A 14,489-nucleotide genomic window follows, 5' to 3' on the forward strand; every position below is an offset into this window, starting at 1 on the left:
AACTGTACTTATAAATACTTTTATTTTAATTCAGCCTCTTACTCATATACATATTAATGATGATGTTTATTGCACATAAAATATATTATATGTATTTGCACCTGTATAGAATACAAAAAGAATAGTCATATCTTCGAAAAATAACTACTATTTAATCTTCATATACCATAAATCCTCTAATTATTGTATATAATTGTAAGTAACACTAACTATAGTTAAAATTAACTAATCACGTATCCCTAAGTAAGCAGATTAACTTTCGTCCATGCTGTGGTCTCCTATAAGTGAAGGAGTACACTAAACTAGATCACTATGTATATTCCTTGTTGGAGGTCCTAAATAAAATAAATAAAAAGATGCAAACATGTGTTTTCCTATTTTCAATTGATTATTTTTTCATTTAACGTGAAATAGCAGCCATTTTTCATCAGGTTTGGATTCAATACTTTTTATATCGAGTCTTCTAGTTTTTGTTTCAAGTCTAAATATTTTATCGCAAATATGAAAATTAAACATTAGAAATAATCTGAACGAAAACAAAGTTTCAAACTTTTACTGTATTGACTCTGAGACAAACAGTCTAGCACGTCCCTCTCCTATCATATTTTACAGTTTCCCGCTTTTCTTTTTACATCAAACTTGTGAGAAGCGCCATCTATGTGTTAGCTCCGTAACTACTATAGGAACACACTGTTCGATGAAATCGCGCTACGGCTACGGCGTGAACTTCGTGGCTCTACATTACGATAAGACAACATAGATGGCATGAATATTAGTATAAAAGTGACAAAAATTTTATGAGCTTTAAAATGTCAGACGAATCTTATAATAATGTGAAAATTATAGCATTAAAACGTTACTTAACCTAACGTATATTGTAATAATGTTTAATTCTCATTAAAATGATTGTTTTTTTTTATCCATTTCAGTGGAAATTTCAAAAATGCTTCAGTCACTACTTCTGTAATTTTTTGATATTTACCTAGAACATGTTTTAATTTTGTAGTATTGTATAGTGTTGTAATGTTGATAATTTGAATAATTTTTTACAAGTAAAAAATTATAGTACTTATGTTTATTTCCCAAAGCTATTCGAATTGCTAATTAGTTTCAGTTTGCACTTGCATCTCCCATTAGCAAAACTTCGACTTAGCATTAGAGAGATAAACTTACAAACTACAACTAATTAAGTCCAGGGAAGGTAAGTAGTGTACAACCAATATATCGAATTTACATAGATTTTCACTGTTCATTAAGTAATGACTGGGTTTTTGGAATGATCGGAATTTATAGAAGGGTTTGTTCACAGTTTTTAATTAGAAATATTGACATATTGAAAACTTTTGTTGCAGTATTAAAAAAAAAGACATATTCAGTTAATTTATAAAGCTGCTGTAAATTTGTTGCACAAAAATGTTAAAGAACATTAATTATTAATTAACAATCTAAAATTTATGAAGTGAAATGTATTAAACAGTTGTTTGAAACATAGCAGGCATAGCAACATATGGTATTATCATATAACAAGTAAAAAGTTTCGTGACGTGTCGGCAGAGGGCTCAACAAACTTTTTAATCGAATCATCAGGAAATTATCCCGTTGGATTTAATTGAATTTGTTTCGGTTTCCGGCGGTCTAAGTTTGGCATATTCACCCGGGTAATCTCTATCAAGGGAAGCGAGTTTATTGACTTTAACATAATGTATTAATCACATGTGTAGGTCTTTTTCAACAATTCTAGCGTGTTTTGGCTAATGAATATGTGTTTTATAAAACTAAGAGAGAATTTAGGCGTGCAGCGTTGTTATTTTGTTTCAATTTTCATTTATAAAATAAATCTGTTTCATTTGTATAGACAACATGACAAATAATTGTCCTTAGAGATTTATCAGGGCAACCAGATACCGACAGTCTATGATCAATGTAGGAGCCACAATGTAGGTAATTGGGTCAAACAAGGGTCAAGGCTCGAACAAGGGTTGTGTGACAGATTATTCTCTCCCAAGCCTTGGCAAGCTGCTACCTGCACGACCCTTTCTTAAAGTAATGGTAGAATTAATCTGAAATTATAAGGTTACGAAAAAAAACACCCCTTTTAAAATAGTCCGTAGGTATTATACAGCATTCGTAGCAATATAGCTACGCCGAAAGTAGATAAATCGAATAACAGCCTAAACTCGGGAGGCTTGCATCCAAAAATAGCTCGCGAACATCGCACGGATAGCTTTGTTCTTACGGAAAAAATAAAATGTTTTACTGGTACTTGTAACGATATACAAGCATCGCTCTAGAGCTCTTCCTCCCTCAAATACGCTATTCGTAAACAAAAATGTATTAACATCGACCAAACCCAATTAAAGTTACGAAATAAGTGAGCCAAAAGTTTGTAATCACATTATGATAATGATTAACAGGGTGGTGTATACTTCATAAGTATATTAAATTGTGATTCATATTTCAGATTTGTGAGCAATAAAGACAGATTTGTTTGTATGTAGTTTTGACAAGCTGCGCGGTCAGGCTGCGCGCGCACCTCCCCGCCATCTTGGCTTTCCATCCCATCCCATTTCAATAGGTGAGGGAGCTCGTAACAGCTGTGAGCGCGAAACACTCGACATCCCTATATTAGGGGTTACTAATAAAACAATTGAATTGAGAAAATAAGCAAACGGCATAGTTACAGCCCATGTCACGGAATAACAGGCAAACGTTTAAATCAAGATAGTGTGGACGAGTAGAACAGTGAGTTACGAAATAACATTACGAAATTATCGATTTTGTATGTTTCAAATTGACAAAACTGGTGGCATCGTGTTTGTTCATACAATTTTATTTCGACAGACCAGCGAGTGTTGCAAAGTCTAGTTAAAAGCGGCAAAAATCGATAAAAGAGTAAACCTTGCACCCACTGTTGTTCGTGGTGTGAATGTAAAAAGAGATAGCTACACGCAACGTGTCCGCCGCTACACAGCTTGAAGCCGTTCGACCAATAAAAATATAGTAATAGGCGCCCCCTGACGCCCTTTACTCAATTTGATACACGAAGACTGATAAAAGGTTAGTATTGATAGTCCTAACACTTAATTTTATCGCCATATAGCTATTATATCAGTTGTCACTCGATCGTACGAATGTTACTTTGCTGGTCATTATATTTTTACTTATTGATTATTACATAACGTCCCATAACTACCCATGGAGTAATAACAATTCAAATATAATATTTTGTTGGCATTTTTCAATTACTTAGCTTGCTTAGCTCACCTAACATGAATAAAATAAACAAGAATGTATGTAATATTCAGTGAAGTAAATACATGACAGGAGATTAATGTCTTCCAGAAACAATCACCCTCTGGGAATACGTAGGCGTGCAGACTAAGAACCAATTTAGTCTGAATTTGTGTAATTTTTCTTTGTTGATTGAATGTAAATAAGTAGGTAGCAGAAACTCAGATGCCCTATACTATATGTTCTGAGAAATACAATACTGTACGTAGGTGGCAGTCGTGGCCCCATTTTACATTATATTAGCCCTACATAGCATTCCGTTTTCCTTGCTCCAGTATTATGAAATTGATTGAAGCTCTCGAATAGCTAGCATTCTTGTCGGGTGAGCTGAAGCATAAAGCAATCATTTGGTTTGTCTTTTATGAATCGGTTGTATCTCAGAGCTTTTACTTAAAACTCTTTTAGAAAATGCTTTATTTTTTCTTTCAGAATACGTTTCCAATATTCATTTACCATTTAATCATTTGCACCGACTTAAGATGCGCAATGTTATGTGTCCTAATACCTACAGTACAAGACATACTAAAAATAGTTTGCTGAATGTAGCTACATTATAGAAACTCTTAATTCAAATCACTGATTAAATATGTTCTTAAATGTAACAATTTAGGACTTGGCTATCTCGAATATCAGCGTTTCAAGGCAGAAAACGAATGATATAAAAAAAAACCACCACAATATAGCAGCCAGAATTTGGATCGATTTAATGATTAAAAATGTTAAATATTTAACATTCAGTATCAGCGAATGAAAAATTATAAATAGGTATATATACACATATATATCTGTCTATGTACCGCATAGTAGTACCTGTGCATCGAATTTCTTCAACAACCTATATTTCACATAAAGCATAGATAAGGTTGTCGGTGCTCTGCATACAAAGTTTAATGTGGAAACAGATTTATCTCTCTCGAGTATGCTCGAAGAAAGTTATAGCTGGTTATTTGAAATATTGTCATATTTGAAACAACATTTCATTTTTAGGGAATTTCATTCTTAAGAGTGAAGAAGTAGAGTGGTGAAAGCAAAATTGTTAACTTACTTAATAAATGCGGACAGAATAATTATTTTGTACCTCCAAAATGGAAATGAATTTATCTGCTCAGTAAAGTTAGTCTTCAGGATTTAGTTCTCTTATTAATGTATCCGTTGCAATAGTTAGAGAAGGGTTATTCTCCACAGAGCTTGAGATAGATGATTGTAACTTAATTGAATATTATAGCTTCGCAACAACGAACCACCCACGGGTACCCTTCATATTTCATAACAGAATATCTCTCGTTACGAAATAAAGTGACGCGATACACGCTGATGAAATCATCGGAATAATCCCAATGAAGTTTGTCGTACACTCCGTGGCCGGAATAAAATGAACACTTATTTGAATATTCCTGCTTCACACCACACAGAATGAAGTAACCGTAAAGATGCTATTCCTGAATAATATATACGAGCTCGCGTTGGAGGTTGAATTTCCTAAAGGCCATTTTCATGTACAAGCGAGAAAATGTTCTTTTTTTAATGAGCCGTGCCCCTTTATTGTCGGTTTTCCTTGTTGAATTTTAGTTAGACTTAAACAAAAGCTCGCTTGTAGTAACGACTTGAATTCACAGTGAATACTGACAAGATAATGATATATACTTTAAACACACGCACTTAGTTATTCGTCGACACGTCTAGGGCACACACAAATTACCCTATCGGTAGGATGTGACGATACGGTGGCATTATCTAAAAGTCATTTTTGTTTCCCGGCTACGAATAATTTAATATCATCAGCCAACCTAAAACAAACTGTATCGCTAAAGAAATTAGATTTGATTTTGCAATTTATCGTCATTACCGTGATAAGGCGTTTCAATCACTAGAACGATGTTAAGCTAATGTGGGCTTACTTGCGTGTTAATGCTTATTGTAGCAGGGTCGAGTTTTGCTAATCAATACTATGTATGGCAATCATATCGTGTTTTGCATTTGCGATATATTTGTTAGTGCAATAAAGCGATGTGCGGCTGTGTTTGTGGTGGCAACGGTGTTTAAATTGTTCCAAAATGGAGACTATTCACGAATATTCTAATAACAATACAAGTTTGGAAGATGAGGTGTTTGCCGTTCGAGTTGTGGTTAAAATAAATTGAATTTAAAAGTGTTTAGAGCTTAATTCTTTTGTTTTTGTTCTGACAGATGACTGGGGACGCTAAATGGCAGAAGGATGCGGGGGACCAGAACTTCGATTATATGTTCAAACTGCTCATCATAGGAAACAGCTCCGTAGGAAAGACTAGGTAAATACTTCTTGCTATATTTTTAATTTTCATCTATTGTCAGAGTCGTGTTTTTGAAACAACCAGTGCCTGTAGACAAGTTACATTTGACATAATAAAATCGCCGAAGTGTATTGAGCTGACTAGTCAAACTGACTTCATTTGTCGTGAAATTTTCCTTGAAATTAAAAAAAAATGTAAGAATAAGGCCCTACAATACCTGCTCTGATACCAATAGGGTGGTCTACAAGAGTTCCAGAAATAAATCAATGAAAGTAGAGTTACTCTTATCAGTTTGATATTTCACGCTGATAATAATGATAACACTATCTGTTTCAAAATATAAAACCGTAGTTAAAAAACCGTAATTTTCGTTTGACGTCAATGTTCAACCGTAACAAAAAAAGCCTTTTTTTGTAAGTTGGTACTAATTACAATACCAGGTCCTAAAATAACTTTATTAAAGGGCAAACTCATTGAGAAATATCATTGTTTGAGACATAAATAGAACTTACGAAAGTTCAAGCAAAAAGGGTTGCCAACGTTTCCCATAATATTTCATAGCCCTGATTACATAACTGAATTATACAGTATAATTCTCTCCCACTCACGATTCTGTACTATTATTAATAAAAAAAATACAAGTGGGCAGGTCATGTAGTGAGGTTAGAAGATGACAGGTGGACTATCAGGGTAACAAAGGGGAAGGGTCCATATGGCAAACGTCTCAAGGATAGACAACATTTGAAATCGGCAGCCGAAATAAGAAAAAATGCTGGGCACTGGTGGATGCATGTAGCCAAGGAGATATTTATAGATTTCTTTAGACAAAGCCTTCACTTTCATCTAATGAGTGGTTCTTGAACATGAATAGGAGTCAATTTTGATATAAAAAGCATGGGTATAAAAAATAGAAGACTTTTTTAGTTTTGTGATAATAATAAAAGGTTTCCGTTTTTGTAAGTAACCCTTGTATTTCTTAAATTATTAGGAATATAGTAATGAGAAGCTAAGCAAAATGAATAGAAAAGCTCAACTTGTTTTTAATTTGTATTATTGCTGAAAGTATGCATAATTTAAACTGAGTACTAAGTTGACATATAAAAGGGATAAGAAATACCCTAGAGAAAGAGCAACTTAATACCTACCTTAGAGCCGCAAAATTAGGTGAAAATTATGTCTTGTTAATTTAAAGTGACATCTTAGGGAATAATTTTGCCTCAATATGTACCTAATAATTCATCGCTACACTCGTCAAGGTCTTCAAATAGCTCTATAAAATTCCAAGTGTCAATCCAAAGCCTTACGGTTTTTTAAAAGAAATGTTTTTTTTTCATACATGGTAAAGTTATTTCACACTCTACTAATGTAATATTTAATAAAACCTTTTCTTCTTTAACCGAGCATATAAAACATTAAAATTTATATCTTGTACTTGAATGCTTTCCAAAAGATCTGGAACATTCCATTGACGTCACCGCTCTCTTTTATCTTACATTTTACGTCATTCTTTTATCTGTAAGTATATGATCCTGTCTGTAACATTGTCTTCATAATTTCAGTTTCTTATTCCGTTATGCGGACGACTCGTTCACTTCAGCCTTTGTGTCTACCGTCGGTATCGACTTCAAGGTGAAGACTGTCTTCCGTCATGACAAACGCGTCAAACTACAGATATGGGTGCGTATTTAAATAAAATTGTACGGTTTTTTTAAGAACCCGCATGGAAACTCCTTTTATAGACAATAGTTACTTAATATATAGTCCAAACTGAAAGCTACTGGAAATTGTATAATAGCTCGACATGTGTGATTCTTTGGTACGCGTGACTGATTTCCCAATAAAATTTTAATTTTGAAAATTGTAGAGAATTAAATCTAACTATACTAACTGAAAAGTATGACGATTTAACCTTTCAAAACAAATTTACGTCATCAACTAGGCTCCTAAATCGAGAGCATTCTGTTTACAAAACAAGATAAGTAAATTGAAGCAGAGCTTTCAGTATTTTTATTTCCAATTCAATTTTCTCCTGAGGCCCCTAGGAGGCGCTTTCCTCAAGTGATACTTACTCTCAAGAAGGATTATAGGTAATTGTTCGCTCCTTTTCTCATTTATCCCGGATTAGCAAAGGGATTACGCGAACAATAAACACCAGATACCAAAACACGTTGTTACATGTTATTTCACAAATTTTCGTAATGTATTCTTTGTAGCTGGTTTGTTTCTCATTATTTTTCCGTTTCACGTTTTGAATGTTTCAATAATCTTTTACGACCTTTTTCTATTGAGGAATTTCAGGACACGGCAGGGCAGGAGCGCTACCGCACCATCACCACAGCCTACTACAGAGGCGCCATGGGATTCATTCTGATGTACGACATCACCAATGAGGAGAGCTTCAACAGTGTCCAGGATTGGTAAGTTATTACTTACCATCCAACTGTTTTCTTGATTTGATACAGCACGGGACTTAGGTTTTGATGTTAAGGTGGAAAGTAATTTTCTGGTTTCATTAGATAATAATTATTAAAAAAGTCTCGATATTGTTTATAATTTGTTCAGTATAATAAAAAAAGTCCAGTCGAACTATAACGAAATCATCATATTGACACACGTAACGTTGGCCTTCATTTTCATGCTGACTCTATTTTTAGAGAACGGAATACAGAGTCAAATAAAAATTCAAGAATATCGGACCAGTCAACATTTATTGTAAAGTACTCCATATTTTTTATCTCCAGGGTGACACAGATCAAGACGTACTCATGGGACAACGCGCAGGTGATCCTCGTGGGCAACAAGTGCGATATGGAGGAGGAGCGCGTCATCAGCACCGAGCGCGGCGCACAGCTCGCCGAACAACTCGGCGTCGAGTTCTTTGAAACCAGTGCCAAGGAAAATATATTTGTTAAGGTACGTATTTTGAGATAGAGGTTTTCTTCTTTACGTAACTTTGATGTAAAACCTGGTTTCAAACCACCACTAGGCTTCTGAAGTGATTTTAAATTCTAACAGTCTAACCGGATTCAGCTAAGTACCAGTGTTTTACATGGAGCGACTGCCTATCTTACCTCCTCAATCCAGTTACCTGGGTAATACGATACCCCTTGGTTAGACTGGTTTCAGACTTTTCAAGCTTCTGACTACCTGTAACAACTGTCAAAGATGTAAGAATAACAGCCGGGACCCACAATTTAACGTGCCTTCCGAAACACGGAGGAACTCGTTATGTCAAAGATGGGACGCTCAATTACGAGCCAACCGCGTCAAGCGTAAGTGCACCTGTGATCGACAAGACAAGACATTTATCCATTGTGGAGTGCAAATGAAGTATTGAACTGACAAATACCTTTGTAACAAAACATTCAACCTGTAAGCACTCGAACCTTTAACTCATTATATTATCGGTCGATAGTTTTGTGACGCATTTTCTCTCGAAATACGAGTCATCGGACAGTTAAAGTGACTTGACAGAAAATTGGGAATAGATTTGATGACTTGTTGTTTTTCGAAGCAAAGATTTTAAGGATTAAGAATAGGCTTTTTTTCCTTGATTTGAAACTAAGCCTGTATATATAATCCTATATAATCCTTAAGTCTTATGTATAGTTATTTTTTCTATTCCAGGCTGTGTTTGAGCGACTGGTCGATATAATCTGCGACAAAATGTCTGAGAGCCTGGATTCTGAGCCCGCCATGTTAGCGGGCGGGGCGCGCGGCCAACGTCTCACCGAGCAGCCGCAAGGCACCACCAGCAACAACTGTAACTGTTAATATAACAATCCAAACTGTTACCTCATTTTTTTAAGTTTTAGGAAATTCTATTCAACATTTGTTCACAACGGGGTCTTTTATTTTAGGCAGTTACTAAAGTTGTATTTGCGGCATCCATTTTCTTTTTATTCTCGTGAAAAGCGTGATTGTTCATATTGATATCGAACCCCGAGTACACTTCTACAGATATAAAGTAACTCAATCATATTTTTTTTTATTAATTAAATTCTCTAGTTACTTGTTACGGTTTCAAGCATAAATTTTAATTTTGGTTACTAAATTGAATAATTGTTAAAACATGTGTAACAAAAAAAATATTATGTATTAGTATTATTAAATCTATAGGTGTTAGTTAGCTATCTACGTATTGCGAGCTGGAGTAGGGATCTGATACTTCTTATAGCTGTTACTTTAACGATATGAATTTATGTATTATTGACGTAAATCAGTTATATTTATGTCATTTTAAAATCATTTAGATATTATTTACATAAATCAAGATTTACAACGAGATATTTTAAGGTATACAGTTCATTGTTGTATCTGTTATCGCGCGATTTGATTTCACAAAAATATATTTTATCCGAAAGTACTATTTGGACCAAAAACAGATATTTTACAAATTTATTTACAAAAAGTTCAGAAGGCGCAAATATGTTTAGTTAAAATTTAAATAATTAAAGTTAAATATGTTTTATTAAGTACGTAGGTGCATGTTTTCCGCCTCTTACATTGCTTCATATTCTGTGTGGATGTATCGCGACTACACGGTAGAGTTGTTACTTCATTATTAGTAGATTAATTGATCAATGTTCGTTGTTATACTTTGGCGTAATCTTGGAGCTAATGTTATCTTCGGTATATAAAATACCAACCTTTGTGTACGCTTCAATACCCCTTGGCCTGAATATGAAAATTTAACTAAATCAGGTATAAACTATTACCTAAAGTGTTTGTAAATACGTTTACCAAAATGTATAAATAATTGTATAGTATTATATCTACCTACATATAAATCTGTTTGTATTCTTGTTACCTCCTATGCTATGTTAATATATAACTATAGGTGTTTATTTCAATCACTATGTTTAGGAGTAAGTAAGGTAGGAACATTTTCAAGTTTTAGTTGGACGCATGACCGGGTTGCGTGGACTCACGAGAGACGAGTAACTATCGAAAGGTTTCATGGTTGTTGCCCACCATCGGCAGCACTATCTATCTATCTGTAGACGACATAGACAATACGATTTATATCAAATTCTGTTGAAACATGAGCACATTATTTTTTTAGAATCTAATTATTAGGTAAATTAGTTAAGATATAACGCGTCGGCGGCTGCTCGATGGAATATAAACTAATATACGTACACGTTTTATTATATAATCTAAATCAGTGACTCGATGTTCAATGTTCATCTCTTCGGAAAGTAAAGGTATCTATTTGAAGGTTTACAAGTTTATGAAGAATACTTATGAAGCCAAATTAATTAAATAATTATGAATATTATATATCGGAAACTACAATTGTATTGTTATATCTAAGTAAATATTTTGATGGAATTTGTCCCTAGATCTCATAACGTAATAGAAAGCTTGCCTTCGCTCTTGCTGCGTTTCATTTTTACAAACTTGAAAATTATACTTGAATTAAAAGAGGCTTTCTTACAATAAAATTAACTTATTTAATACGAAAATACTATCAAATTAGCTGTCTTTATAAAAATAAATATAAAAGTCAATTTGACAAAATCAATTAAGAGCATTTTGAGGACCCAAAGTCACTGGATATAGAGTTGTGTTATTACTAAAGAGATGTGTATAAAGGTTAACTAGGACATGGGATGCGGAAAATGTAAGGATATTCTTACATAAGGCAATGCAAGTCTCCAATACTGTAGTGCTCTTAAAACTCGCAGAGGTTATTATATAGGAATATTACGGGTCAACTTGCGTAAACTTGTGTAGGAAGGAACCAACCCTATAACACAAATATCTAATTAAATGTAGAGCAGCAATGATAAGAAATTGCGATAACTGATTCACATATTTTCAGATTATAAATTGTATTTAGGTACAATGATGTACACCATTATATACCTACATCTGACCAAGTAACTCGATATGGAGATCCACGAGAAAAATATTAACAATTGTAGAAGTACCTTAGCAATAGAAAGAAAGAATAAGAATTCCCATGCCTGTAAATTCGGCCATGATTTTAAAAATACGCTGGTTTAAAGTTATATGTGTCCCATGTCTAATGAATATAAACTGTACGTAGCGGTATTGTAAGTAGCAGTGTGTGTGAGCCCTGTAGGGCAGGAGAAAGGCATATCGTAGTGACGGGCTTTTGTAGAATATGTTTAGCAATTTGCGTAGTAACTTATCACTGTTTTATACTTATTTTCTAATCACATGCGATTCAATTTGACTGGAGCTAAGCATTGATGTTTTCGTCATTCAAAAATGTGTCACCGAAATGAAATTGTAATCAATTAGCTGTATTGGTAAATGTATGTTATAATTATTGTTGTGTGTTAATAAAGGAATTATTTAATGATACACCCATGTAAAAGATTCACGAATATAATATATATAAAATATATTACATTCCTGTTTTATTTTTATTTATCCTGAATCGCATTGCAATATATTTTGTTTTCTAGACGGTCTAGGAGGAACTGTATCATTTTATTAAGCTAACCCTTAAATACGAGTCTGCAACAGCGTGATATATACTTAGGCAAGTATATTACTTCGTAGAGTGGTCGTTCCATTTTCTCTAATATCGTAAAAGAAAAAGTTATAAACCAGTATAATGCTGAGATAGTAAAAAGTTCTTCGGCACTACAGTTTGAAGTAGGTCGTATACGATCGATTGGGTCAAGGCTCCTACAACAATAAAACCTTGTCTATTTTATTTAAGTATTTATTTGCGTCATCATTTTATGCAAAATTAAAGTTTTAATCGATATTTTATTCTCCACACGATTCGTTAGAATCAATAATAAAAAGTCAAATAAATGAAATGTCGTGATTACTTAATATATTTTTAGTTTAAAAAAACAGGGTCTTGAAAAAATAAATAAAAACCTATTCAGATGTTTTTAATTACGCTGATGCATACAAAGATGTGAATACGTCGTGTAGCAGAAAAAAACAAAAGCCCACTTACACCTGTCAACAATTATTTGTCTCAACAAATACCTAGTACCTACATTTATCATTACACGAGAGTAGACGCGTATTTGAAGACCAGTGAATGTAGATCTTTTTTAATCTTATACTTTACTTTTTTTGCGTTTAAATGACACTTCATTTACTCTGAAAACTACTTATATTTTCAGTTACAAATACTTTTTTCGTATTTTTTAATAAACCAGGTAATACAAAATATATTTCATGATCTTTATTTATTTTATTTTACGCTATCGCTGGCTGCTATTTCTTTTCAGTTCAGACGGGCATTACCTCCTGCTAAAGTTATAAATAAAGAAAGTAAATTGTATTCCACTCCCGCTTTGAGTGTTCAAAACCTCGTAGCTCGCCTAAAGAGTATCGAATTTACCTACATCATTCTGTAACAGATGGCGTCTTTGTAAACTATTTTAAAATGTCGTTAAATTTTGTGTCTATACGATGCAATTTTAGATACTATATGAGTATGATAATATAAAAAGAAATAATAACAATAATAATAGCAGCAGAGCAGCGCTGCCCAAGACACAGTGTGTCGTTAAAATATGAAGGTAGAACGAGCAACATCTTCAGTCAAGACGAACACAGTCTCTGTCTGCCCATGACCATGATACTTGCAAAGGTGTCGAAACGTCGGGAACTAAAATCTAAAATTAAACCGCGACAAAATAATAGCTCAACGTCAATATTCTTTTAGCTCGGCGTCAATTTTTTTTTTATCTAGTAGTTATATGTACTTTCAATCACTTGAACACTTACTGTCTGGCAGGAGCTGGATACAAGCAGCTGAAGATAGATCTCGATGGCGTGCAATTGGGTAGGCCTATGTCCATAAGTGGACAAATATGGCCTGATGATGATGATGGTGATGATGATACACCAACTGGTGCTTACAGAATAGTATCGTATGTCGTTATCAATTTGTCTGCGCTTTTCTATTTTGATCTTTCAATAGGTATCAGGTGTTTCATTGACTAGAGTAGACATTTACGTGTGTACGTTTGCGTATTGCGTACATTTTTCAAAAGTTTTTATTGACTCATCAAATAAAAATACAAAAAAAGGTTTTATCGTCAGACAGGATAATTAGCATTAACAAATATGTGATACATACCTTAAGCAGTATATATATTTTATTATATTCCAGCTTATTCCAACGTAACTGGGGCACGAACTAGACACAGTATGACGTGACTGGTCCCTTACCTAATGAAGATGTCTGAGTGATTTATACAGGAATACTACATTACAACATCTGTGCTCCAACATCTTTGATTTATAACGTAGGCACGTCACGAATGACCACAAGAGTAACTTTTTGGGATAAAATCCTCGATACAATTGTGTATTTGATATAAAGTTGTTTGTGTTTCTTTTTTGAAGCGTATTTTGACAGCTGTAGACTTACTGTATTTCAGATTTTTATTGATTGAAGCCATTTTTCAGTATGATACTGTCCAATTCTCACTGGGTCGGAAAGAGACTTATGCAATTTATAAAAAAAAATCTTAATTTTATAATACGAATTGCAATCTTTAAAACGATTCTATGTAAATTGCAATCAGCACAAAAAATCTTATCTTTTCTTATCTTATTGTAATATGGAATGTAGAGTCAAAAAATAAAAAAAATCATAAATTTATCGCACTTAATTTAATAATAGGAATGTTTGCTAGGCGTCTGTATAAAAGTCAAATTAGTAAGTGGTAAGTCAAAGTAAAGGAAGTTTGCTTAAATACTTACTGTTTGTTTTACACTCAATCTTACCGCCGCTCATCGCCTAGAAATTCAATCATAAGCAAGAGCACTGACTTTTTCAAGGAATTTATTATTGTATATACGTTTCTTATACGTTATTATTTGACGACCTCCGTGGTCGAGTGGCGTACGCACCGGCTTCAAGGTGTCGCTAGCTCTGAGGTCCCGGGTTCGATCCCCGGTCGGGTCAATGTAAAA

At 33.8% G+C, this 14,489-nt stretch overlaps 1 protein-coding gene across 4 annotated transcripts; it reads left to right on the forward strand.

Moving 5' to 3' along the window:
• The first annotated feature begins 1,415 nt into the window (after positions 1-1,415).
• LOC113502481 (ras-related protein Rab-3) lies at positions 1,416-11,353 on the forward strand. Of its 4 annotated transcripts, none has more exons than XM_026884067.1 (7): positions 1,416-2,742; positions 2,842-3,057; positions 5,479-5,579; positions 7,121-7,238; positions 7,851-7,978; positions 8,303-8,474; positions 9,189-11,353. In XM_026884067.1, exons 3-7 carry the CDS (start codon positions 5,479-5,481, stop codon positions 9,333-9,335), a joined length of 666 nt encoding a protein of 221 aa, XP_026739868.1. In that variant the 5' UTR covers positions 1,416-2,742; positions 2,842-3,057; the 3' UTR covers positions 9,336-11,353. The 4 variants fall into 4 exon arrangements, with proteins under 4 accessions (XP_026739868.1, XP_026739869.1, XP_026739866.1 ...); XM_026884068.1 differs by having other exon boundaries at positions 1,420-2,742; positions 7,860-7,978; XM_026884065.1 differs by lacking the exons at positions 1,416-2,742; positions 2,842-3,057 and adding an exon at positions 5,208-5,396.
• The last annotated feature ends 3,136 nt before the right edge of the window (positions 11,354-14,489 follow it).

The sequence above is a fragment of the Trichoplusia ni genome, chromosome 17 (genome assembly GCF_003590095.1).
Source record: "Trichoplusia ni isolate ovarian cell line Hi5 chromosome 17, tn1, whole genome shotgun sequence".
NCBI lineage: Eukaryota > Metazoa > Arthropoda > Insecta > Lepidoptera > Noctuidae > Trichoplusia > Trichoplusia ni.